The 23006-nt window shown below is 41.2% G+C and overlaps 1 protein-coding gene across 3 annotated transcripts in view; it reads left to right on the plus strand.

Annotated features, from left to right (window-relative positions):
* Window positions 1-23006, plus strand: part of MYO18B (myosin XVIIIB) — a 1187635-nt gene that overhangs the window by 329110 nt on the left and 835519 nt on the right. For 2 of the 3 annotated variants that reach the window (XM_073672938.1, XM_073672953.1), the window contains one exon: window positions 19185-19364. In XM_073672938.1, coding sequence (XP_073529039.1) covers window positions 19185-19364 — 180 coding nt within the window. The remainder of the gene's footprint in view (window positions 1-19184; window positions 19365-23006) is intronic. The other variant, XM_073672946.1, reaches the window with a different exon arrangement.

The raw sequence follows: 23006 nt of genomic DNA on the forward strand, positions 1-23006 counted from the left end.
CAGCCAAAATAGCTTACATAAACAAATGCCAACCGAAAAGTGTTACAACGTGATTAAAATGTGAGCATCTTGTCCCTGGCAGACGCTGGGGGTAATTAGTGGCAGGATTGCAATAATTTGCATGTAACTGTTGAGGCTGTTTCCCGAGCTTCAAAAAGAAGTATATAGACACGCCAACTCCAATATGGAATATGGAATATTGCAAGTTCCGTAACTCCGATAATAACGGGACCCATATTTTTAGGGGTAGGACCAGCTAGGGAATGATAGGGATATTTTTCTGTCACTCAAAAACCCTCTGTCAAACTGTAGTGCAAAAGCATCAGAATGATGGTTCACAAATACATCATGCATAGTCTCTAAATGAAGACAAAATCATAATGGAAAAAATGGCGTCGTTTGCAACCTTCAGCGATCAATTAGCGAAAAGTTATTGCAGAAGTTAGCGTTTTTAAAAAAATGTACAGCCCACATGATGTCACCACAAGGGGCGTATGTGCTGATCTCCCCTTAGGTATAAGAAAACCCATGGAGAATAGAGGAGCACTCATTGCCAGGGGGGTATAATGACTATAAGCAACGGGTCACGTTCAATAATGCTCAAATCAAACTGGGGAACCCCTCCTCCACCTCTGCTGATTCGTCCCTGCGAACTGTATAGCGTAAGTTTCTTCTTTAATCCTGTTTATTTTATGTAACTGCTTATGTATTTTTTGTCTCCTTTGTAACATCCTTGTATATATTTTTCCTAAACATTGCCTCCCTTTTGGATTAAATATAAAATTTAATAGTTCTGTTTCTTTTGTCCTGTAATCGTTCCCTCCCCTGAAGCCATATATGCTACCAAAATGCAGGCGTCCACCCAGGCCTGTATTATATTTCAAAGCTGGACGGTGGTAGCAGCGAATAATATTATTAACCGGGCTATTGACGCGCCCCCTGGGGCCGTGGGGTACTAGGTAGCTGGGCCAGTCAGTTCTTTTAGGATAGTCACGGCGGCGTGACCCGGTCCATGGCCCCGGGCTGTCAATAACAAAGGAAAAAAATAAAGTTTTGGGGATAAAGTTTCGTGACGCCACCCGTGGTATGCGGCTATAGGTGGCTGTCGCTGCTGTTCAGATGCACTGGGGCCATTGGTGACACAGCAGAGCTGGTTCGAGTAGAGCTAGGCCCCAGGGCAGTTAAATAGGTAATTTTTAGATGTTATTGGTGTAGTGCAAGGCAGGTGACAAAACAATTAAGTCAAGGACACAGCAGGGTGCAGTCTTCAAGTTTTTACTCACAGTTCTTACGGTGCTCCAGGTTACAACTGCTAGCCATGTTATAACAGCCCACCAAGTCCTGTGTCCTCCGGGGAAGTGATCCAGCCAACTCTCGGATAACTTGGGTGCACTTGATCGGGACCCCCTTCTTGTGTACCTTCCCGGGTCGCCTCTCTGCGCTGGCTCTCGCCCTCCTTCTCTGCGCCTCACACACAGTGTCCCGAGCCAGTAGCCGCGGGCCTTGTCGGGCGACGTCCTCTCTGTCCCCTTGGTCCTATATGGCCACCTTTTCAGCGAATGTGTGTGGTTTTGGCTACGGCACTTAGAGATACCGCAGCCTCTGATTTGCTAGCTGAGTGTTGCAGTCCTCCACTAGTCTGGGACAGGTCCCCTATTGCAACCTGATCCCTTCACGGTCGGCATGAACTCGGGTGCACGGGTGGACTCCGCACTTCCCATGCCCCTAAGGTCCTTTCTCTGTCTCTGGAGCCCTTATCTGACTCCCACTCCCTCACTCTTCTTATTCTTTCTCTTACTGGGCCACTCTGACTGGACCCTACTCCTCAACGGTCCTCTCTCACTGCGCTCTTACTCCTAGGACCCCGTCTATCTTCCCTCCCTGTGACAGACTCCTGTCACCAACTGCTCTGACTGACTAACTGACTGACTTTCTAGATCTTACTACCCGTCTTTTTATACTACCTGTCATGTGACCCACATCACCAACTGTCACTCTACGTGGTCCCCTCTACCTTCAGTCCTTCCTTCAGTGCTCCCCTAAACTACTTCCTCCACCCACCTCCTCTACTTAGTTCTCCCCTCCAGACAGGGACCGGGTCTGTGCTCTCCCTCAGGAGCAATCTCGCCCTTCCCTACTGGAGTGATGTGGTGTTGGATGTGTGTGTGTGGGTCCCGGGTAGTGCTTCCTCCTTACCCGAGAGTGGGGTACCACACCTCTGGCTGGCAGTAACTATGTGGCGACTGGACCCGCAGGGTCGCCACATTATCGTGAAGCTGACAGTGACAGTACAGGGGCGTAAACACGTATCCCATGCATTGGAATCCCAAGGTGTGATGCCATACTCTCACTGGTCGTTTGCCGATACCTAAGGAGTGAGTAGTCTGGATCGTGTGCTTGCGATTCCGGACGAAATACTGACAGTGTGACGTCAACGGCGAGATATTGCGTGATCTCCCCAATGTCGCCCCTGTGGAGTTCCTGACAACCCCCAACAAAAATGTATCTCTTAGAGCTTTCTGAATATGTTTGTATTGTGTCTTCAAATCAGACTAGTCAGATCACACAGAGATTTATGTATGGCCCGGAAGACTGGAGATCGCTTCCATAATTTAAGTCTATGATCCTCATTTTGAGGCTCAATAGGTTTACATTGATGTGTAACCCTGGACTCTGATCTCTCCTTCAAACCACATATCCAAGCCCTTTCCACTTCCTGCCGACTCCAACTCAAAAACATCTCCCGGATCCGTGCATTCCTCAGCAAAGACTCTGCAAATCACTAGTGCATGCCCTCATCATCTCCCGCCTTGACTACTGCAACCTCCTGCTCTGTGGCCTCCCTTCCAACACTCTTGCGCCCCTCTAATCTATCCTAAACTCTGCTGCTTGACTAATCCACCTGTCCCCCCGCTATTCCCCGGCCTCTCCCCTCTGTCAATCCCTTCACTGGCTCCCCATTGCCCAGAGACTCCAGTTCATAACCCTAACCATGGCATACAAAGCCATCCACAACCTGTCTCCTCCATACATCTATGACCTAGTCTCATGGTACTTACCTGCATGCAACCTCCGATCCTCACAAGATCTCCTTCTCTACTCCCCTCTTATCTCCTCTTCCCACAATCGCATACAAGATTTCTCCCGTGCATCCCCCTTACTCTGGAACTACCAAAACACATCAGACTCTCGCCTACCATGGAAGCCTTCAAAAGAAACCTAAAGACTTACCTCTTCTGACAAGCCTACAACCTGCAGTAACCACCGCTCCACCACATTACTGCATGACCTCCTCTACCCCCACCTACTGTATCCTCACCCATCCCCTGTAGACTGTGAGCCCTCGCGGGCAGGGTCCTCGCTCCCCCTGTATCAGGCGCTGACTCGTTTTGTTAAGATTATGTAAATGTTTTTGCTATGTATATCTCTATCACATGTAAAGCGCCATGGAATAAATGGCGCTATAATAATAAATAATAATAATAATAATTGATGAAATGAGTACTGTTCCACACTGCAGTCCCTGTGTAAACTGGCAATGGAGAGGAGCACTCATGTGACCCAGAAGAGGACCATAGCAACACTGGAAAGTGAGGAAGATGGTGACTGGCAAGTATTTTAATGTAACTACATTACATTACAAACATATTTAGAAAGGTTTAGGGCAGTAATTCCCAATTTTTTTTTTTTACCTTGAGATCGGCCTTCACCTCGGAATTGAGAGCCACATTCAGAGCCCTCTAACAGTGACATCCAGCTCACGCCTCCCCCACAGTAGTGATATCCAGTGCCCCCATGATCGGTGTCAATCAAGCACTCCCACCAAGCTATCACATCTTGCTTCACATACCCCTTCTATCTGGTAGTAGCATCCTATGTCCAGTTTAGCACTTACTTAAATTGTCTATCCAACCACAATGCCAGTATATCCACATCCAAATCTGCTCTTTTGTGTGGGACTACTCACAAAAGTCACCATTTGAAGATCTGCCCTTCAGAGCTGTGTGCTAGACCTGGTGCAAGTTGGCAGATAATCATGGACCCGCAAGCCAAATGTGGCTCTCGACCCATAGGTTGGGGATTTCTGGCTTAGGGGGATAACATTTCTATTTTGAGTGCTTCTTTATGTGAATGCCTTATTACTACTTTATTCCCATCTACCTTGATTGACTTCCCTGAGCTAAGGAAATGTTCTCACAAGCCCAGCCCAAACTCCGCTTGTGCATTATTTTGTTCTGCTTAATAATATATGGCTCTCCTATCTGCAAGAAATCTGCTAAATTACATTACTATTCATACCTGGGTTGCTGATTTTAAACAGTTATTATTATGTTATTTGCATGAAATTGTATTCTATGATATATTTTCATCTATTTGTATCACCTAGCACAAGTGATGAGGACAATGTATAAATACATTATTGTTATGTTTATTATAAAAAATAAAAAATAATATACAAAATAAATATAACTCGTATCATTATAATTATCCTAATATATTATTAGGTTAAATACATTTTGTTTACCACAAAAGGAGAAAAACCTTAGATGACTGATGATTCACTCCTGTATTAGCTGTTTACATTTATAGGCTCAACATAGTATTTTTTTTTACACTTTCACAAGTAAGTTGCTGATTGGAAGAGAGTATAATTATAACGAATGAGTCATACTAATGTCACATTTTATACATAAACACAATTATCTGTTGATTTATTTGCCTAAGTGTATTATTCCGTTTTTTATAATTAGGGGGCATTTAATTCAGTAGCAAGCTGTGTAATTTAAAATCTAGTCTATGAGCAGAGATGTTGGAAATGCTGCTCACTGTTCCCTTTTATTTCATGCATAGAGGACCAGACAACAAATAATGTTCATGAAGACAGAACTTCCATAGATGCTGCTGTACATACAGTATGTGCATGTACAGTATATATTGTCTATCTGCAGTGGCAGTCTCCAACTTCTCATTTCAGGTGAAAGGTTTTTCAGAACTATACAATTGATTGCATATTTTTATCTATTTGATCAGTGGTGGCTGCATCCCTTGCCTTGTGCACATAGGCACAGCAGATCGTCCATACATGTGGCTGTGTCTACGATTGCATCTAGTCCCAAAGAATGTAGTAAATATGTATTTCACCCCAAGGTTCAATAAAAAATTTCCATTTATCAGATTCATTAAAAATCAATGTTCCAAAAATGTAAAAAATATAAACACATTAATGATTAAGAACCCAGTCTACACACATGTATGTTTCTTACATTTTTGTACCATTGATTTTTAGTGAATCTAATAAATGGCAATTTTTTATTGAAACAATACAAACACATTCATTACGTAACAATACGTAACATTCACGCCTGCCCACCTGTAGTCATTAGTGAGGTGTGCTTGGGTTCTGTTTGTGTGTCTTGGTATTAAAACAAAGGTTTTAATAATTATATTAAATGTTATGTTTTAAATCACCATTCTTTGCTATACCTATACAATTTTTATTGAACCTTGGTGTCGTTTACACATTCTCAGCACATGACGTGGAGTGCGACTACAAGGGTTAATTTATCTTTTCTCACTCAATCTTGCACTCAACCTCTCTTATAGGCTGTAAAGTGAGCATAAATCACCACAATACAGTCCACTCCCCCGATACTCAACATGCTGCCACCACTCATCAAACACACGAGGTGATGAGTCCCCGTGATATGTACCACAGTCAAAAGACCACTCATTCTCTGAAAGTATATGGATTCATCAGAACATACAAGGACCAAACTTATTAAAGTTTTAAGCGTTAATATAAAAAGTACATGCTTAGAAGAAAAGTTATAAAAAGATAAAAATAAATCGAAACACAAATATGCAAAGCAGTTATAATATAAAAATGGAGAAATAACAGAAATACTTAAACGTTTCCTTGCTAAAATTATTCTTCTGTTTCCTTGAAGACAGGAGAAAGTGTTTATGGATCACATCCAGTTGAAATTGACCCCCACATTCGAACACCTTTCCATTTTGTAGACCATCTTTTTATGCCTGGTCCAGGGGTCAACTATGGTCTAGATAGTAAGATTGAAATTACAGGTCTGTAACTGGACCAAGGGCTAATTAGGGGTGAGCACCTTGCATATTAAATGCCTTGTTTCTTCCAACCACCCCTCTCCCTATAGTAAATGAAAAATGTCCTGCCTTGCCACAAAGGACCATCTGCCCAATCTTTGAACCTCAACTCACCAGGCCAAGGTGTCAGGAATGGTTTTGATGTTCTGAGTTCCTGTAATAAGAGTATATAGTGGTTATGCCTTTTGTGTAGTGTCAATCATGTGAATGACAGACTTAAACTCATATTATTTGACTGATGTTATAATTTTCCTTTGGGATGAGTGCTAACAGGGCCGTATTTGGAGTTTCTGCTGCCCTAGGCACTGTCAGTGGTCGCCCCCCCCGGTCACGCCCACCCTCACCCCCCGTCACATCCCCCCCACGTTGTGCCCCCCTCGCATCCAATATCTTCCCCCCCGTCACGGCCGTTTCCCCAAGTTTCATGTAGCTTCTCGCCCCCCCATTCCATGTAGCACATATAAAAGGTTGGGGTGGGGGGGGGATGGGAGCGGCCCACACAGACCACAGGGCTGCAGCATTGCATATGGGGGTGGGGGGGATGGGAGCGGCCCACACAGACCACAGGGCTGCAGCATTGTATATGGAGGTGGGGCGGTGGGAGCGGCCCACACAGACCACAGGGCTGCAGCATTGCATATGGGGGTGGGGGGGATGGGAGCGGCCCACACAGACCACAGGGCTCCATCATTACATATGGGGGTGGGGGGGTGGGAGCGGCCCACACAGAACTGGGCTGCAGCAGGCACTGCAGCATTGCATATGGCCACAAAAAAAAAAAACCTGAGCCGCCCTCCCCGAATTCCAGCGCCCTAGGCACGTGCCTACAAGTGCCTAAGGGCAAATACGGCCCTGCACATACACACACACAATCACACATACACACACTCACTCACTCTCACACATACACACTCTCTCACACACAGACACACACAGACTCACCATCCCCCGGCTCGGCTCCAGTCCTCCTGGCTCCTGCTCCTCTCCGGTGATAAGTAGCAGTGCAGGCCGGGCGCGCACTGCGTGACGTCACAGCTTGGAGACACGTCCGCGCACAGGGCCGTGCACAGGGCCGTGTCTCCTAGCAGTGACGCGGCTGGGCCAGCACACAGGGAAGTTAACTGCTGCAGTGCTGGCCCGGCCGGAGAAGAAGCAGTGGCCGTGCACCGCTGCTGGGGGAGCGGTCCGGGGCCCCCCCCGCCACTGTCTGCCAGTATGTGCCGCAGCGCCGCACATATAATGAGGGCAATCCGCCATAGACACCCTGGATTGCCCTCATTATAATAAGCCTATGGGCGCGATGACCGTGGTGGGGAGGGGGGGCGGAGCACGAACCAAAAAAAACCCACACACAAAAATAAAAACACGCTCAGGCGCCGCCCTCCCCGGATTCCGGCACCCTAGGCACGTGCCTACAAGTGCCTAAGGACAAATACGTCCCTGAGTGCTAAATACTACATTCTTTGGGACTGGCTGTCTGCTCCATTTCGTGCACCACCTCGCTCATCAGACTGTGGATTTTGCCTTATAGAAGATGACATTTTATTTTTTCCCATATTGCAGTTAGTTCCATTCCTAAGGGCAGTCCAATAATTTTAGTCTCGGATAAAACCCTTTAGGTGCATATAAATTGCACAGAGAACAGTGCTCATCTATGAGTCCTACTTTTGAAAACTGAAGAACAACTTTTAAGTAACTTATGCATTTTTAGATAATTCATAAAAGCCATTCTTTTAATTCTTGCTTACTCTATTACTAGATAAAAAGGAGCTTTATATGCTGGAAGCATCAATAAATTCTAGACATCTGTCTGCAGTTTTTGACAAGCATTGTAACAAGACGGCTGGTCAATTAATCCCATTAAAAGCTCTTTTTAACTTCTTAAAATAGCAGCACAGATTTGAGTTTACTACAACAATCCATTTCATTAAAATATATTGATCGTAGTTACACATTTCTCTTTGTTGTTAAATCCAGCCTGTTGCAGCATCTACGACTACAAGAGACAGTTGACAAATCCCTCTTTAAGAAAAGGGATCATCAACATATTGGGGTCAAAGATCAACTATAAAGCCACATTCAAAGCTATGTACTTACTGTTGCATATAACTATATTTAAATTTTATGGCTACATGCTGGAATGTTTTGTAATATGCTGTATGGAAATCTTGTGGAGTAGGATATACAGTGGGAAAATAAGGATAGAATTTTTTTTTTATCCAGCTCACCCACTTTATGGAGCTTAAACTTTAGGGAAGCTGCTTGGATTCTCAAATTAAATAGTCAAATTCCTAATTGTATGAACATTAAAACTGATCTAATGTACATATACAAATAAAAAGAGAAAAATATATATTTTTCCTGAGAATCGGTAATCTTTCCACGTCACTTCTCATTTATTTTTTGTGTTTCTTCCATTCTCTAATAATTGCACCAACAGTTGTTGCCTTCTCAACAAGCTGCTTGCCTATTGTCCTGTAGCCCATCCCAGCCTTGTGCAGGTCTACAATTTTGTCCCTGGTGTCCTTAGACAGCTCTTTGGTCTTGGCCATGGTGGAGAGGTTGGAGTGTAATTGAGTGTGTGGAAAGGTGTCTTTTATACAGGGAATGAGTTGAAACAGGTGCAATTAATAGTTAATGAGTGCAGAGTAGGAGGGCTTCAAAAAGAAAAACTAATAGGTCTGTGAGAGCCAGAATTCTTGCTGGTTGGTAGGTGATCAAATACTTATTTCATGCAATAAAATGCAATTTAATTATATAAAAATCATACAATGAGATTTTCTGGATTTTTTTTAAGATTCCGTCACTCACAGTTGAAGTGTACCCACGATAAAAATTACAGACCTCTCCATTCTTTGTAGAAGGGAAAACTTGCACAATCTACATTGTATCTGCTCCACAATGGTATAATCATCTCTTACCCAGCCCCAGATCTCAAACAATGGAGATGATACGGGTCTCTGAAAATGGCGCCAATTATTTATTTTTTTTACAAAAAACCTATACATGTTTGGTATCTGCATACTTGTAATGACCTGGAGAATCTTAATGGTTGGTCAGTTTTAGTTGTTAGTGAACATGGTAAAAAAATAACAAAAAAAACAATTGTGAAATTTCACTTTTTTTGCAATTTCACAACACTTGGAATTTTTTACCGCTTTCCAGTACACGATATGGTAAAATCAATGGTGTCTTTCAACAGTACAACTCTTCCCACAAAAAAACAAGCCCTCACATGGCCATATTGATGGAAAAATAAAAAAGTTATGGCTCTGGGAAGACGGGGAGCAAAAAACAAAAATGGAAAATCCCAAGGTCATGAAGGGGTTAAAGTATGTTTCTTCTGAAAAGTTACAGTATTTCAGTGTAAAGCCTCCACAGCTACAATAACAGCTGCCAGACTCTAAATCATCACATGGTTCAGGTGACATGAATTAGATGACAAGTTCCCAAGATTAACAAACTTAAGTTTGCTTACAGGAGATGATTTAGGATTGACCTAATTAATATTTTGTTTTTAATACAGAGGCCTATCTTACTAACCTTTGTATATTTAGGCCTGTAAATATAGCAAGAAGGCATTAGTTAAAACATCTAAAGTAAGAATGGAAAAGTTTTTTCATTGTCCCGGATGTAAAATTTGAAATTGTCCAAAATACTTTGGTTTGGTGCCTGTATTGAAAGAAGGTGAACTGATCCATTAACCTAAAGAGAATTCTTTAAATCAAGGACTTGTCACATTGTCTAATAGGGGTTACTCTTTAACCTTAGCACACAGATGGATTAAGGGCTCTATGTGTTGTTCTACTTCTTCATCTTTTGAATGTTGTGTACTGTATCTATTAATTGAAATGACATCCCATAAATGACCATAATCACACCATGTTACTGTTATTGTCAATTATTGCTGTTATTTTACAATGGCGTCTATTTGAAGCCCATTTGCAACATAGTATCTCTTTTGTTACTGTGAAGCTGTTGGTATAATGACAAATTATGCATGTATATCAGGACCTATTAACCACATCTGACAACCCTCAGTACTCTGTCTGCATTTATGGAACTGAGCACTGGCTATTTAACTACTGTCTCAGTTCCTTGGCCAACTACACTTCATTATCAAATGTAGTTTTTGATACTGAAATGAAGCTCTCATTAGTAAAATAGTCTATGAAATTAATTATTGAGAAGGTGTGATATCAGCTTTAACAGAAGTATTCCAGTCTAAACATGATATCACCTATCCACTGGATACCTGATAATTGCTAGGTCTGTGTGGATCCTACCTCTGGGCACTTGTGTCCCTGTCCTTCCCTAACTGCAAAATTGAAGGGGAAAGGAAGGTATAATTAACCAGAATGTAATACATGTCCCCTACTTCTCCATTTAGGTCTATGTCGCTAATGAAAGTAATAGAGCTTAGCACTCCGATGTCTTCTGGTATATTCAATGTCATGGAATCAATACCTTCTGGCCACTTACTTGCAGCCAGTGTAAAACAGGGAACCAGAGTGGGGTTCTTGTTTGGGGTTGTCTCCTCTGGAGGTTGAACCTTTTTTTCTCCAGGTGGAAGAGGGGTTTTTAAATAGAGATGAGCAGATAGCTTTGCACAATCCCGGTCCATGGTCCTGGTCAGTGCATTCTAGCCATGGACAGTAACTGCGTGAATTTCCTGAATTTATGTGTTACTTGATGCTGCATTTGATTCATCGGCCTCAGTGCCCTCTGGCCGTGGACAGGAGCTGTGTGAATTTCCTGAAATGCCATGTTACTTTAATTTGCGGGCCTACTGTGACATCATCTGTGCACTGCACAGTTCACAGGTGATGGGCTTGTCTCCCCTGGAGATTGAACCTTTTTTTCTCCTGGTGGAGGAAGAACCCCCTTGTTTTTTTGAGAGGGTTTTAAATAGAGATGAGCGTATAGCTTTGCGCTACTCCGGTCCATGGTCCAGGACTGTGCGCTCTGGCCGTGGAAAGTTTCAAGAATTTCCTGAAATTCCATGTTAGTCAGTGCTGCATTTGATTCGCCGACTTGGGATGAAGTCATTTCTGCGCTGGGCGGTGCACAGGTCAAGACGGACCAGCACAGCAAATCATAAGATGATCTCAGAAGGTCAGGAAATGTATGCAGCTCCTGTCCACGGTCAGAGTACACTGACCTGGACCATAGACCAGCCTTGTGTATAGCAATTCACTCATCTGTAGCTTTACAGGAAACTGCTTTTGGCCACACTTTTTGTATGGACCATTTATGTTCTTGTACATGTTAATCATGTCCCCCGTTAGATATCTCATCTCCAGACGAAATAAATGTAATTCTTTTAATCTTTCCTCATAACTAAGATCCTTCATGCCCATTATCAGTTTTGTGGCTCTTCTTTGTACCTTCTTCAAGACATTTTTTCTATGAACTGGTGCCCAGAACAGAACTGCATATTAAAGATGAAGTCGCACTACCACTTTGTAAAGTGGTTGTATTACATCTTTGTCCCGCAAGTTCATACCACTTTTAATATATGACAATATCCAGCTGTCTTTAGAAGCTGCTGATTGACATTGCATGCTGTCATTTAGTCTTTGATCTACAAGTAGACCTAGATCCTCCTCTACAAGTCACTCACCTACTTTTACTATCCTTAGAACATATGATGCTCGCATAATATTAGCGTTGATGTACATCAATTTACATTTCTCCACATTGAACCTCATCTGCCAAGTAGATGCCCAATTACTCACTTTGTCCAAGTCAGTTTGTAGCTTATGAACATCTTCCATAGAGTGCACTATGCTACATACACTGCTCAAAAAAATAAAGGGAACACTTAAACAACAGAATATAACTCCAAGTAAATCAATCTTCTGTGAAATCAAACTGTCCACTTAGGAAGCAACACTGATTGACAATCAATTTCACATGCTGTTGTGCAAATGGAATAGACAATAGATGGAAATTATTGGCAATTATCAAGACACCCTCAACAAAGCAGTGGTTTTGCAGGTGGAGACCACAGGCCACATCTCAGTACCAATGCTTTCTGGCTGATGTTTTGGTCACTTTTGAATGTTGGTTGTGCTTTCACACTCGCGGTACCATGAGACGGACTCTACAACCCACAGAAGTTGCTCAGGTAGTGCAGCTCATCCAGGATGGCACATCAATGCGAGCTGTGGCAAGAAGGTTTGCTGTGTCTGTCAGCGTAGTGTCCAGAGGCTGGAGGCGCTACCAGGAGACAGGCCAGTACACCAAGAGACGTGGAGGAGGCCGTAGGAGGGCAACAACAACCCAGCAGCAGGACCGCTACCTCCACCTTTGTGCAAGGAGGAACAGGAGGAGCACTGCCAGAACCCTGCAAAATGACCTCCAGCAGGCCACAAATGTGCATGTGTCTGCACAAATGGTTAGAAACCAACTCCATGAGGGTGGTATGAGGGCCCGACATTCACAGATTGGGGATGTGCTCACAGTCCAACACCATGCAGGACGCTGGGCATTTGCCACAGAACACCAGGATTGGCAAAGCCGCCACTGGCGCCCTGTGCTCTTCACAGATGAAAGCAGGTTCACACTGAGCACATGTGACAGACATGACAGAGTCTGGAGACGCCATGGAGAGCGATCTGCTGCCTGCAACATCCTTCAGCATGACCGATTTGGCAGTGGGTCAGTAATGGTGTGGGGTGGCATTTCTTTGGAGGGCCGCACAGCCCTCCATGTGCTCGCCAGAGGTAGCCTGACTGCCATTAGGTACCGAGATGAGATCCTCAGACCCCTTGTGATACCATATGCTGGTGCCGTTGGCCGTGGGTTCCTCCTAATGCAGGACAATGCCAGACCTCATGTGGCTGGAGTGTGTCAGCAGTTCCTGCAAGATGAAGGCATTGAAGCTATGGACTGGCCCGCCCGTTCCCCAGACCTGAATCTGATTGAGCACATCTGGGACATCATGTCTCGCTCCATCCACCAACGTCACGTTGCACAGACTGTCCAGGAGTTGGCGGATGCTTTAGTCCAGGTCTGGGAGGAGTTCCCACAGGAGACCATCCGCAATCTCATCAGGAGCATGCCCAGGCGTTGAAGGTAGGTTATACAGGCATGTGGAGGCCACACACAATACTGAGCCTCATTTTGACTTGTTTTAAGGACATTACATCAAAGTTGGATCAGCTCGTAGTGTGTTTTTCCACTTAAATTTTGGGGGTGACTCCAAATCCAGGCCTTCATTGGTTAATAAATTTGATTTCCATTGATGATTTTTGTGTGATTTTGTTGTCAGCACATTCAACTTTGTACAGAACAAAGTATTCAATGAGAATATTTCATTCATTCAGATCTAGGATGTGTTATTTGAGTGTTCCCTTTATTTTTTTGAGCAGTGTAGCTTGGTGTCATCTACAAAAATAGGAGCAACTCTTTTAATCCTGCTTTCTATATAATTAATAATTAAATAGGCTGAATAATGACATTTCCCGCTCTAAACCTTGAAGCACACCACTTTTAACCGGGGAAATATAAAATTTGTGACAAAAAAATTCTGGTAATGCACTATTGCATGCAGCATAATTGAGGTATTATCTACCAGAAGCAATGATTCTGGAAGAATATTGTGCCTCATGGAGGCAGTATATGACAGCACACAAAATGCCTACATCTCCATAATATACAGTATTAATTCCCAGTGTGCAATAGTCAATAAACTGTAGGTGTTTAGTGTATTACTTTGAAAGACATCAATATATCACCTAGAGATGTGAAATGTAATAAATAAAATATGACAACGCAAAAGACACAAACAATAACCCCCACACAAATTTATATTAGCTGGGAGCCAAAGTTTAGTCTATGAAGATGCAATGTGATGTGCATCCTATTAACATTCAGTAGGCTGCTCCAATTCTCAAGAGAAGAGCCTAGTGTGAAGGAGTTCTCTAATCTGGATTATAGAGAGGGAGAATTGTTCTTCGGGGTGATTTGTCAAACTGACTGGGTGGCTGCCAATATTATGCAATGACTGTTCAAGAAAATAATTGTAATACTTCACATGCAGTTTGGACATATTGCCTGTTAAAGGAAGGGGTTAAAATACAAAGTTCTGTTTTACTACACCTAATAGAGTATATTATACTTATTGTTAATGTTTGTTGCTTATCTGAGATCTATTTTACAGCGTATATAGGAAATGTCAACCCTAAAGCTCAGATGTACTGGAACCTCAGCCGTGTATTTCTGTGCAGGCAATAACAATGTTTCATTTGCTATCATGTAATCAAGCTAGTATACCAAAAGGCAGGCTATGGTTGTATGTTCCTACAAGAGAAATTTTCCTAACAATGTCCCATAAATTGAGCTGATCTGATATATAATTTTTTTTTGCCAAATCTTTTTCATTAAAATTATCATTTCCTGTTAGAATGGAGGAAGCAAGTAAGATGAGGACAATTTTGAATCTATACGAGCCAAATGATTTCTCTGCAGCCTTTATTATTGCAAAATGTCCCATAGTCTTACAGCACCAAGCAGGCAAGAGGATGGTTAGTGGAAATATCTGTGAAGACCTCTCGTCTTTGTCACATATTTCCCCTGCCATGCACCATTTCAGAGATAGGTCGCTGTCCTCTAAGTGACAAAATAAACAATTGTGCCCAGGTATCATGTTGTCAGTAAATTTGATCTGTTCGCTGTTGCAGAGGCTGAAAAGGAGATGAAGAGAAACAGCAATAGAACTGAAAACTTTCTCAATAGTAAAAACATTAGTACTTTTAATCTTATTGAATACTTACTACGAGATTATTGCATTGAAAGTTGTCAAAAAATGTAATTCTGCTTTTATTTGTTAATATTTCTGTCTTAAATATTTACTCAGTGTCTCAAGTTCCCAACATAGTAGATTTTGACCCTACACATCAGAGGTTTTCATCCATTAAATAATATGGCAGATGCATGGCAATGTAATTTCAATGTGTATGCACAAGATTTCCCTAGAATTCAGAAGCACCGTAAACGACTTTTCATTAGACATAAATAGGGTATAACATCAATATCTAATCTCTGAACATTGGGTGAGATTTACAAAGCTAAACGAGCCTGAATTCTGGTGAAATTTGCACCCAAAAGTGATTTTCACTATTTTGTGTTTTAGACACCTTCTGTGCATTGTTCATTGCTTTGCTGGAAAGAATTATGGCTTAGCAGACAAAAGGCATGGGATGACATGTGACATTGCGTGCCAGACAATGAACCAAAATTTTGTTGCAAATTTCTGGCACATAGTAAGTCAACTAACTGGTGGTGTAAACGTAGACTAGACAGTCTAAGGATACACCTCATTTATAAAACAGCGTGCTCCGGGTTTCTAGTCCAAAGTTTTCAATAGGCCTACCATCTACCATGTGTCTTCTATGCTGGTTTCTTCTCATGTGGAAGAAGACTTTTTTTGTACCCCTTATGTACCGGTGCTCAAGTAGAACTACTACAACTGAGCCTCTTGTTGTTTTACTACTAATCTGAGGCAGCATTGTAAGAAATTATCCAGGTGCTCCACAACCAAAATGATAATAAGCCCAGGCTTGGACTGGCCCACAGGAGAACAGGAGAATCCTCTGGTGGGCCCCTGTGAAGGAGTGCTGATGACCAGCGTTATTACACTTGATTCACAATTTGCAGAACAAGGTATAATTTAATCATTCATTAAACAAGCTAGCCAAATTTAAATTATATATAAGGAAAAGCTAATTTGTGTATTAGGGTCAGGTTATTTATGCATGCAGTGGGCCCCAAGAATCAATGTTACAGGCGAACCTTTGCCAAATCAGTCTGACACTGGATGAGCCCATATCATTTAAGCCAGACAATAAACTGGGGATCTTCTTGGTTATGTCCACTTTGGAAGTGGGCTTTGATGATTTATCATCCACATGATAGTGAGCATTCTTGTGTAATACATTTTAACATCTTTCTGTCCCTTGTATTACTTGCTTTTTCCTCCAGCCTCTTCATTCTTCTCCTTCCTCTCCTTCTCCTCCTTCTTCTTCTCCTCCCTCTTCTTCTTTCCACCACCTCTCACCTTCATCATCCTTTGTGAATGTCCTGAGCTCCTGAGCCATGTATAGGGTGCATTTACATAAGCAATGACTCCTATGTTCCTACAAGTTTATAATTTAAAGGGAATGTGTTATAAAAATTGTCTTATTGTTTAAATCAGATTTTTATGTTAATCATAGATTCTTGCAATCTTTCAATTTTGATGGTGGCTACTAAGTGTAATACTAGATTCACACTTGTTCTGTACAGATCACTTTTCAGATTACTTTATATCATCACAGACAGCATTACAATGAAAGTTAACACCTCTATAAACAGTAGATCAGTGCTTTTCAACTTCAGACTTCAAGCCCTTCAGTGGGTCATGATTTGTGGATATCCTATAGAGAGAATCTGTGGCAATTTCTGATGTCTTGCTAATTTCATCACTTGTGGTATACTAAAGAAATCCCGAAAACATGACCTTTTAGGGGTCCTTGAGGACTGGATTTGAGAATAACTGCAAAAGATAACACAAGGATCCACCATTCACATTAGAAGATGATCACAGCTCACCTCCTCCCCCTCCTTTCATAATAATCTTTCCAAGATGAGAGCATGCACAAAAACATCTCCTGTAGAAACTCAATGAGTCCGAGCCAGTCTATTGCAGCCAATATCCATACTAGTTGCTTAATAAAACAGGAAACATGAGTCTATTATTAGGATAATTGGTCAGTTTGATAATTTTAAGATTTCAGATTTTTTTGTATATAGATCATTATGTGGAAATAATTAATAAACATACTTTTAACATAAAAACTTATCTTCATATTTAGCATACTTTTTGGGATGTGCTTTTTATTTTGAGAAATAAGATGACGCAATTATTCTGTATCATCAATAACATCATTTAGAATGGGGAATGTAATGGTCTGTACTCCTTTTCTCTTGCTTTCTATACAAAATGTTTGCATCTACCAGTGAAATATCCAACACATGGCCATATTCAAGGTCCCTGTAATAGTGTTACTCCTCGGGGAGAATACAGTGTACCATGTACAAATTGTTGGATAACACTGTTCCTCAACTCCAGTCCTCAAGGCCCCCCAACAGGTCATGTTTTCAGGATTTCCTTAATATTGTACATGCAACAATGCCATCACCTATGCAATGCTAAGAAAATCATGAACACATGTTCTGTTGATAGGCCTTGAGGACTGGAGTTGAGGATCACTGCTGTACAAGGTTGTTGCACTGTGTGCAATTGGGATATAGCCATAATAGAAATCCCCTGATTCTAAGAATAAAGAATGCTATGGACAGCACTAACTGTCTAACTTTACAACTGAATACATTAAAAAATTATCACAAATCCTGTGATTTAATATGTATAATATGTGTATCAGGGGTCCATATACCATAGGTGAACCTGTGCAGCTGCACAAGTTACCCTAAGAGGTTATGGGACTTACTACCTTCAAAGAAGTTAGAATTGTGCTTTATCATGAGCTATTGGGCTGCAAAGGGCCAACATGCTGTTCTTGCACAGGGGTACACTATTGCCTGTGTCTGCCAATGATGTATATAGTTATATACTGTACATATATTGAAAAGGAATCTGTTAGCAGATTTTTATTATGTAATATGGGAGCAGCATGATGTTGGGGCGGAGACCCTGATTCCAGTGATGTGTCACTTACTGGGCTGTGAGTTGCTGTTTCAATAAAATCAGTGTTTTTTTCAGCAGGAGATTATCAATACTGGATTAGGTGTCTCGTGCCTCCTAGTCAACTGCTGTGTGTAACCACCCCCCACGACAAATTGACAGCTTTTTGCCTATACACAGTGTACTCAGAAAGCGGCCAATCAGGGGTGTGGGCGGAGTTATACAGAGCTCAGAATTCTGAGCGCTGCTAGATCTGCAGCAGAGAAAACAGTGATTATACCAAAATGACAGCAAGTAGACCAGCAAGTGATCACTGGAATCAGGGGCTCAGCCCCTAAATCATGCTGCTCTCAGAATATATAGCAGAAACCTGGTGACAGATTCGTGGTTTTATACAAAGTTTCTTGATGCCTGGCTGTATATATATCTTCAATTCAATGAGAATGTTGAGCAGCATTGTCCGATTAAATGTTACCAGTTATGTAGTGGTCATTTTTTGCTGCGTACATTGTGTTTTGCTTAGTAAACTGCAAGGTTCTTTCCTTTATTGTCATGTTTATATTAAAAGTGAGTGGTCTGCTGATGCCGTAGCATTCCCTTCAGGGTATTAATCATTTACTCATCAACCTCTCACTTAAATTGTCTTCCATTCAGAGTAATAGACTGGCAGCTTAGCACTGAGCTCCCAAATCACACTGCAATTTCCCTTAATTATCTACCTCTTTGTACTAACTGGGGTGAAAGTAGAAAGTCTCTTCTTCGTGACAAGCTAGTGATTTCTCAGTGCTGTTAAATACTGAGTGTGAATTTAACACTTTTTGCTGTCATGAGGTCCAGCACTGTGTGTCACCATAAGGAATTCATGTCCCTACTGACAACGGGTAACTTCCCAAAGATTCCAAGGCCTGTGATGAGCAGCCGTACTATGCAATGATGAACGAGCTGGTGCAATGCACTTAGAATGTTAAACTTTTTTCTCATTATTTTAGAAGTTTTAATGAGTAGAGTGATAACACCAAGTGAAGGGTTAACTTCTAAGGGACAATATGGATGTCTGCTAACAATAATTTTAACAAATGTACCTTCAAATACCTTGTATTTCAGCAATAAGGACAGCAACAGACAAAGGCTTAGGAATGTTCTAAAGAGTTGTAGGAAATATTTCTAGTTTTCACAGTAAACACATTGTTTTATTACCAAACACTGGCTTTTTATAAGTTAGGATAGTGTATGCATTGTTGGTATTTCATCTTCTCCAGTGAGAGCTGGAAGGTACTGTGCACTTTTAAAACTAATTTAAGTTTTAAGATAAAAGCATCTTTCTTAATTTGCAATAATATTTGTCAAATGTTTGATCTTATGCTTTCTCCTTCAGTTGGCAGAAAACAGTTTATGCGATTTGAGTGGGCAAGCAAGGCTGCCAGTGTGTTGGGGTGCGACAACGAGGAGCTCTCCACTGCTGTCTTCAAGCACCATCTCAAGCAGATCATTGAACAAGTGACACAGGGAACCAGAGGTGGTCGGCAAGAAGACGATGCAAAGTCAGGTGTGATAAGTGAGGGAAAGGTTTTTTAATATGTTGAATTTTTTTTTATAAATTAACATTTGAGTCTAATTAATGGTATAACTTTACTTTCCCAACCTCTTGCACACTAGACCTTTGGGACTGACTATGCAAAAATGTGGTGGCAGTTGTATGTAGACATACAAGCAAACTGATCTATGTTTATTAATAAATATAATGAATAATGCATTTCCAGTTTGATTTAGAATTTTATCAATTATCAATTAATTTATGTTTTCTAAAGTTATTAGTGGAGCATTAAAATAACACTGGATTGCACTTCATTTGGTGCTGATGAAAAAACAATTAAGTACACTAAATAATAATATTATACTGCTAATTACAGTAACATGCATATGTTATTGTCCAACCCAGTGCATGTCTATGAAGAATGCTACTCAACCATGTCAAGTTCAGCCTAGTATTTTTCACAACCAGTTTTGTAAATCAGTTACATAGAGTGTACTTTGAATATCTCTCTTTTTTTAGAAACCTTTAAAAGTGTCATCGATTTTAACAAAATTAATTGAGGAACATTTTAGACTAACTGCGAGCCGTGTAAAGAACGTTTTCTCTATAAAAATAATATATTTTATTTAGAAATCTGTCCCTCCCTTGTGTTGAAAGTCTTTAGGGTGCATTTACAAATCCGTATGAAATGTCCAAGTGAAATATATTTAGTAATGGCCCTAAGGACAAAAATTCTTTGCAATTTCCACTTATCATAAAACTTTATTATTTCGTATGCAATATTGAAACTAAATCCGATTTCTCTTAGGTTCAGGTTTAAATAAACAAAGAGAGAGAGAAGCCCACCTTGTAATACTCATAGCAGAAGTAAACTACTTTTCATAGATAAACTATCACACGAGAATGCCATGTTATATGTAGTATTGGTCTGTAATTTGTTGGATAACTTCCTCAATGAAATTAAATGTTCTGAGAAATTTTACTCCCAAAATGTTTCACTACCAGCACCCCTTTGTCAGGGTAGGAAAAGGGGCAAATGTAAAATGTCTGAGTGCTGTTCGAATTTTATATGTCAGCACTCGGAACCATGGAGTTTTACAAATTCATTCTTACTGCCATGAAAATGATGAATCCGAGAATGGGATCGGTGAAACTTAGAACATGTTTTATTCTGATCTGATGTTGAGAATCAGACAGAATAAGGATATATTCAGTGCGTCTGCCCACCGACATTCACACAGATGTATGAATGTACCCTTAATCAAACATGCTCGGTGCACCGTTTGTTTGACCTGTTGCAGATTTCTGCAGAATTATCAGCACACAAACATTGTGAGACAATGATGTGTTTTGCTTAGTACATTCAGCCACCATGACTTTCATCATCACAACATGAAGAACAATAAAAGGACTAACACAAACCTAGAAGTCAAAAAAAGAACCTATAAATGTGACTCATGGTCAATATAAAATAAGCATTTATTGAAGAATTCATAAAAACACATGAAGAACAGTAATACAAACGAGGAAAAAAGTAAACAGAAAAATGGGCATCTGAGGGTAGGTAGAAGCATAGATCAATAAATAAATCATGTATAGGAACACAGTGACCCAGGTCAGCCTGAAGTAAAAATACATATGGAGACCATCATTCAAGTAAAGTGCAAAAGTGCATCAAAGATGTCCCAAGTGGGTAAATACTCAGACCACATAGAAAGGGGGTCAGTAAGTTAATAGGTAAGACAGCTGATACAGGGGTCAAAGGTACTAGAAAAAAGACATAAAGGTATCAAATGAGCTACCTGGAAGTCCCTCAGAGTCCACACAGGTCCGACGCGCGTTTTTCCGTAGGCTTTTACCAGGATACAGAAAAGGGGATGAGGAGGGGGTATATATAGGGCAATTGGCCAATGAGGAGAAGGGTATGAGGACAGAAGCATAGCGCTATGCAAAAAAAAAAAAAAAAAGGCGCCAAGCAGCGATCTGTCAGGAGACTGCGTCTCATCAGAGCGCCGTCCACCCGCAGCATCGATGCTGGCGTGCGTGTCACGTTGGAGCGCAACGGCGCCCGGAAGTGACGTAAACAGAACATCCGGGATGCATGTGAAACGCAAACCGGAAGTGAGGTAATGAAAAATCTCCGAGATAGTAGTAGCGGAGAGGGGAGAGAGATATCTGCAAGAGATTGATGCGTGCCACCATGGAACGCAAAGAGACAGTGGTATAGGTAAGTGTAGAAGAAAAGACAGAAGAATGCAGAAATAAGAGTGTGAGCGTGTCTAGAGGAACAAGAAAAGAATGGGGGACTCAAAGAGAGGAGGAAAATGACAAAAAAAGTGAGAAAAAATAATACAATGAAAAAATATGTAATAATAAGTATAAAAAATGTGCATAAGGATATAAGTGAAGGTAGAACACAAGACAATATGATATGTAGGTAAATAAATAAGACAGGTGAAACAATGTGCACCTGATGGATATTATGTCCACGCCCACAAAAATGAGAACATGGAATAATCGTGGTAAACAAACATTACAGAAAAGAGCATGAAAAATACATATAAGAAACATGACAAAAAAAGTAAAGTGATCATAGTAAAATGTGTATGTCCATATTGTGGCACGCTTGCAGTCCATCCCAGAAAATAATTCGAAGTACAGCATAATGGTATATTTCTTCACTTCAACTCATGGCAAAAATAGAAATCCTCAGGGAATACGTCAGGTAGGCGAAAGAACTAATGAACAAAAGAAAAATGAATAAATAACAAGTAGTAAAAACAGCATAAAAAGCAACAACAATAAAAAATAAAAAATATATATAGTAAACCGATAAAAATAATGATAAGCAGAAAGATTACCACCAGCCAAGAAAGAAAAAGAAAAAGAAAAAGGAAAAGAAAGAGAAGAGAAGAAAAAGAGGCCGCAAGGAAAAAGGCTGAGAGAGCAGAGTACAAAAGGGAGAGAAAGTAGATTTAAAGGAAAGGAACAAAGCTATTGGATTCATTAAGACCATGAGGTGCCATGTTATTAAGAGTAAAGATCCATTTTACTTCTTTTTGGGCCAAGACCTTTTTCCAATTTCCACCTCTGATCCCCACATAGACCCGGTCTATTCCACTAACCTTGAGGAGAGAGGCATCACACTCATGGTATTTTTTAAAATGGCGGGGTAAGGTTTTCAGTTCATCCAAGTTAGTTGATTCTTTGGCTGCTATAATGTCCAAAACATGTTCCCTTGTTCGTCTACGGAGCTCCCTAGTAGTCATGCCGATATATATCTTATCACAGGGGCATCTAGCACTATAGATGACCCCTGTTGTTGTACACGTAATGGCGTGGGTTATAGTGTACTCCCTGGATTTGTCCGCGTTAGTGAATGCCTTCTCAGAACAAACATTCCTCTAGACACGCTCACACTCTTATTTCTGCATTCTTCTGTCTTTTCTTCTACACTTACCTATACCACTGTCTCTTTGCGTTCCATGGTGGCACGCATCAATCTCTTGCAGATATCTCTCTCCCCTCTCCGCTACTACTATCTCGGAGATTTTTCATTACCTCACTTCCGGTTTGCGTTTCACATGCATCCCGGATGTTCTGTTTACGTCACTTCCGGGCGCCGTTGCGCTCCAATGTGACACGCACGCCAGCACCGATGCT

Source organism: Phyllobates terribilis, unplaced genomic scaffold (assembly GCF_046119375.1).
Source record: "Phyllobates terribilis strain yellow unplaced genomic scaffold, ASM4611937v1 Scaffold_1__5_contigs__length_1240528914, whole genome shotgun sequence".
NCBI lineage: Eukaryota > Metazoa > Chordata > Amphibia > Anura > Dendrobatidae > Phyllobates > Phyllobates terribilis.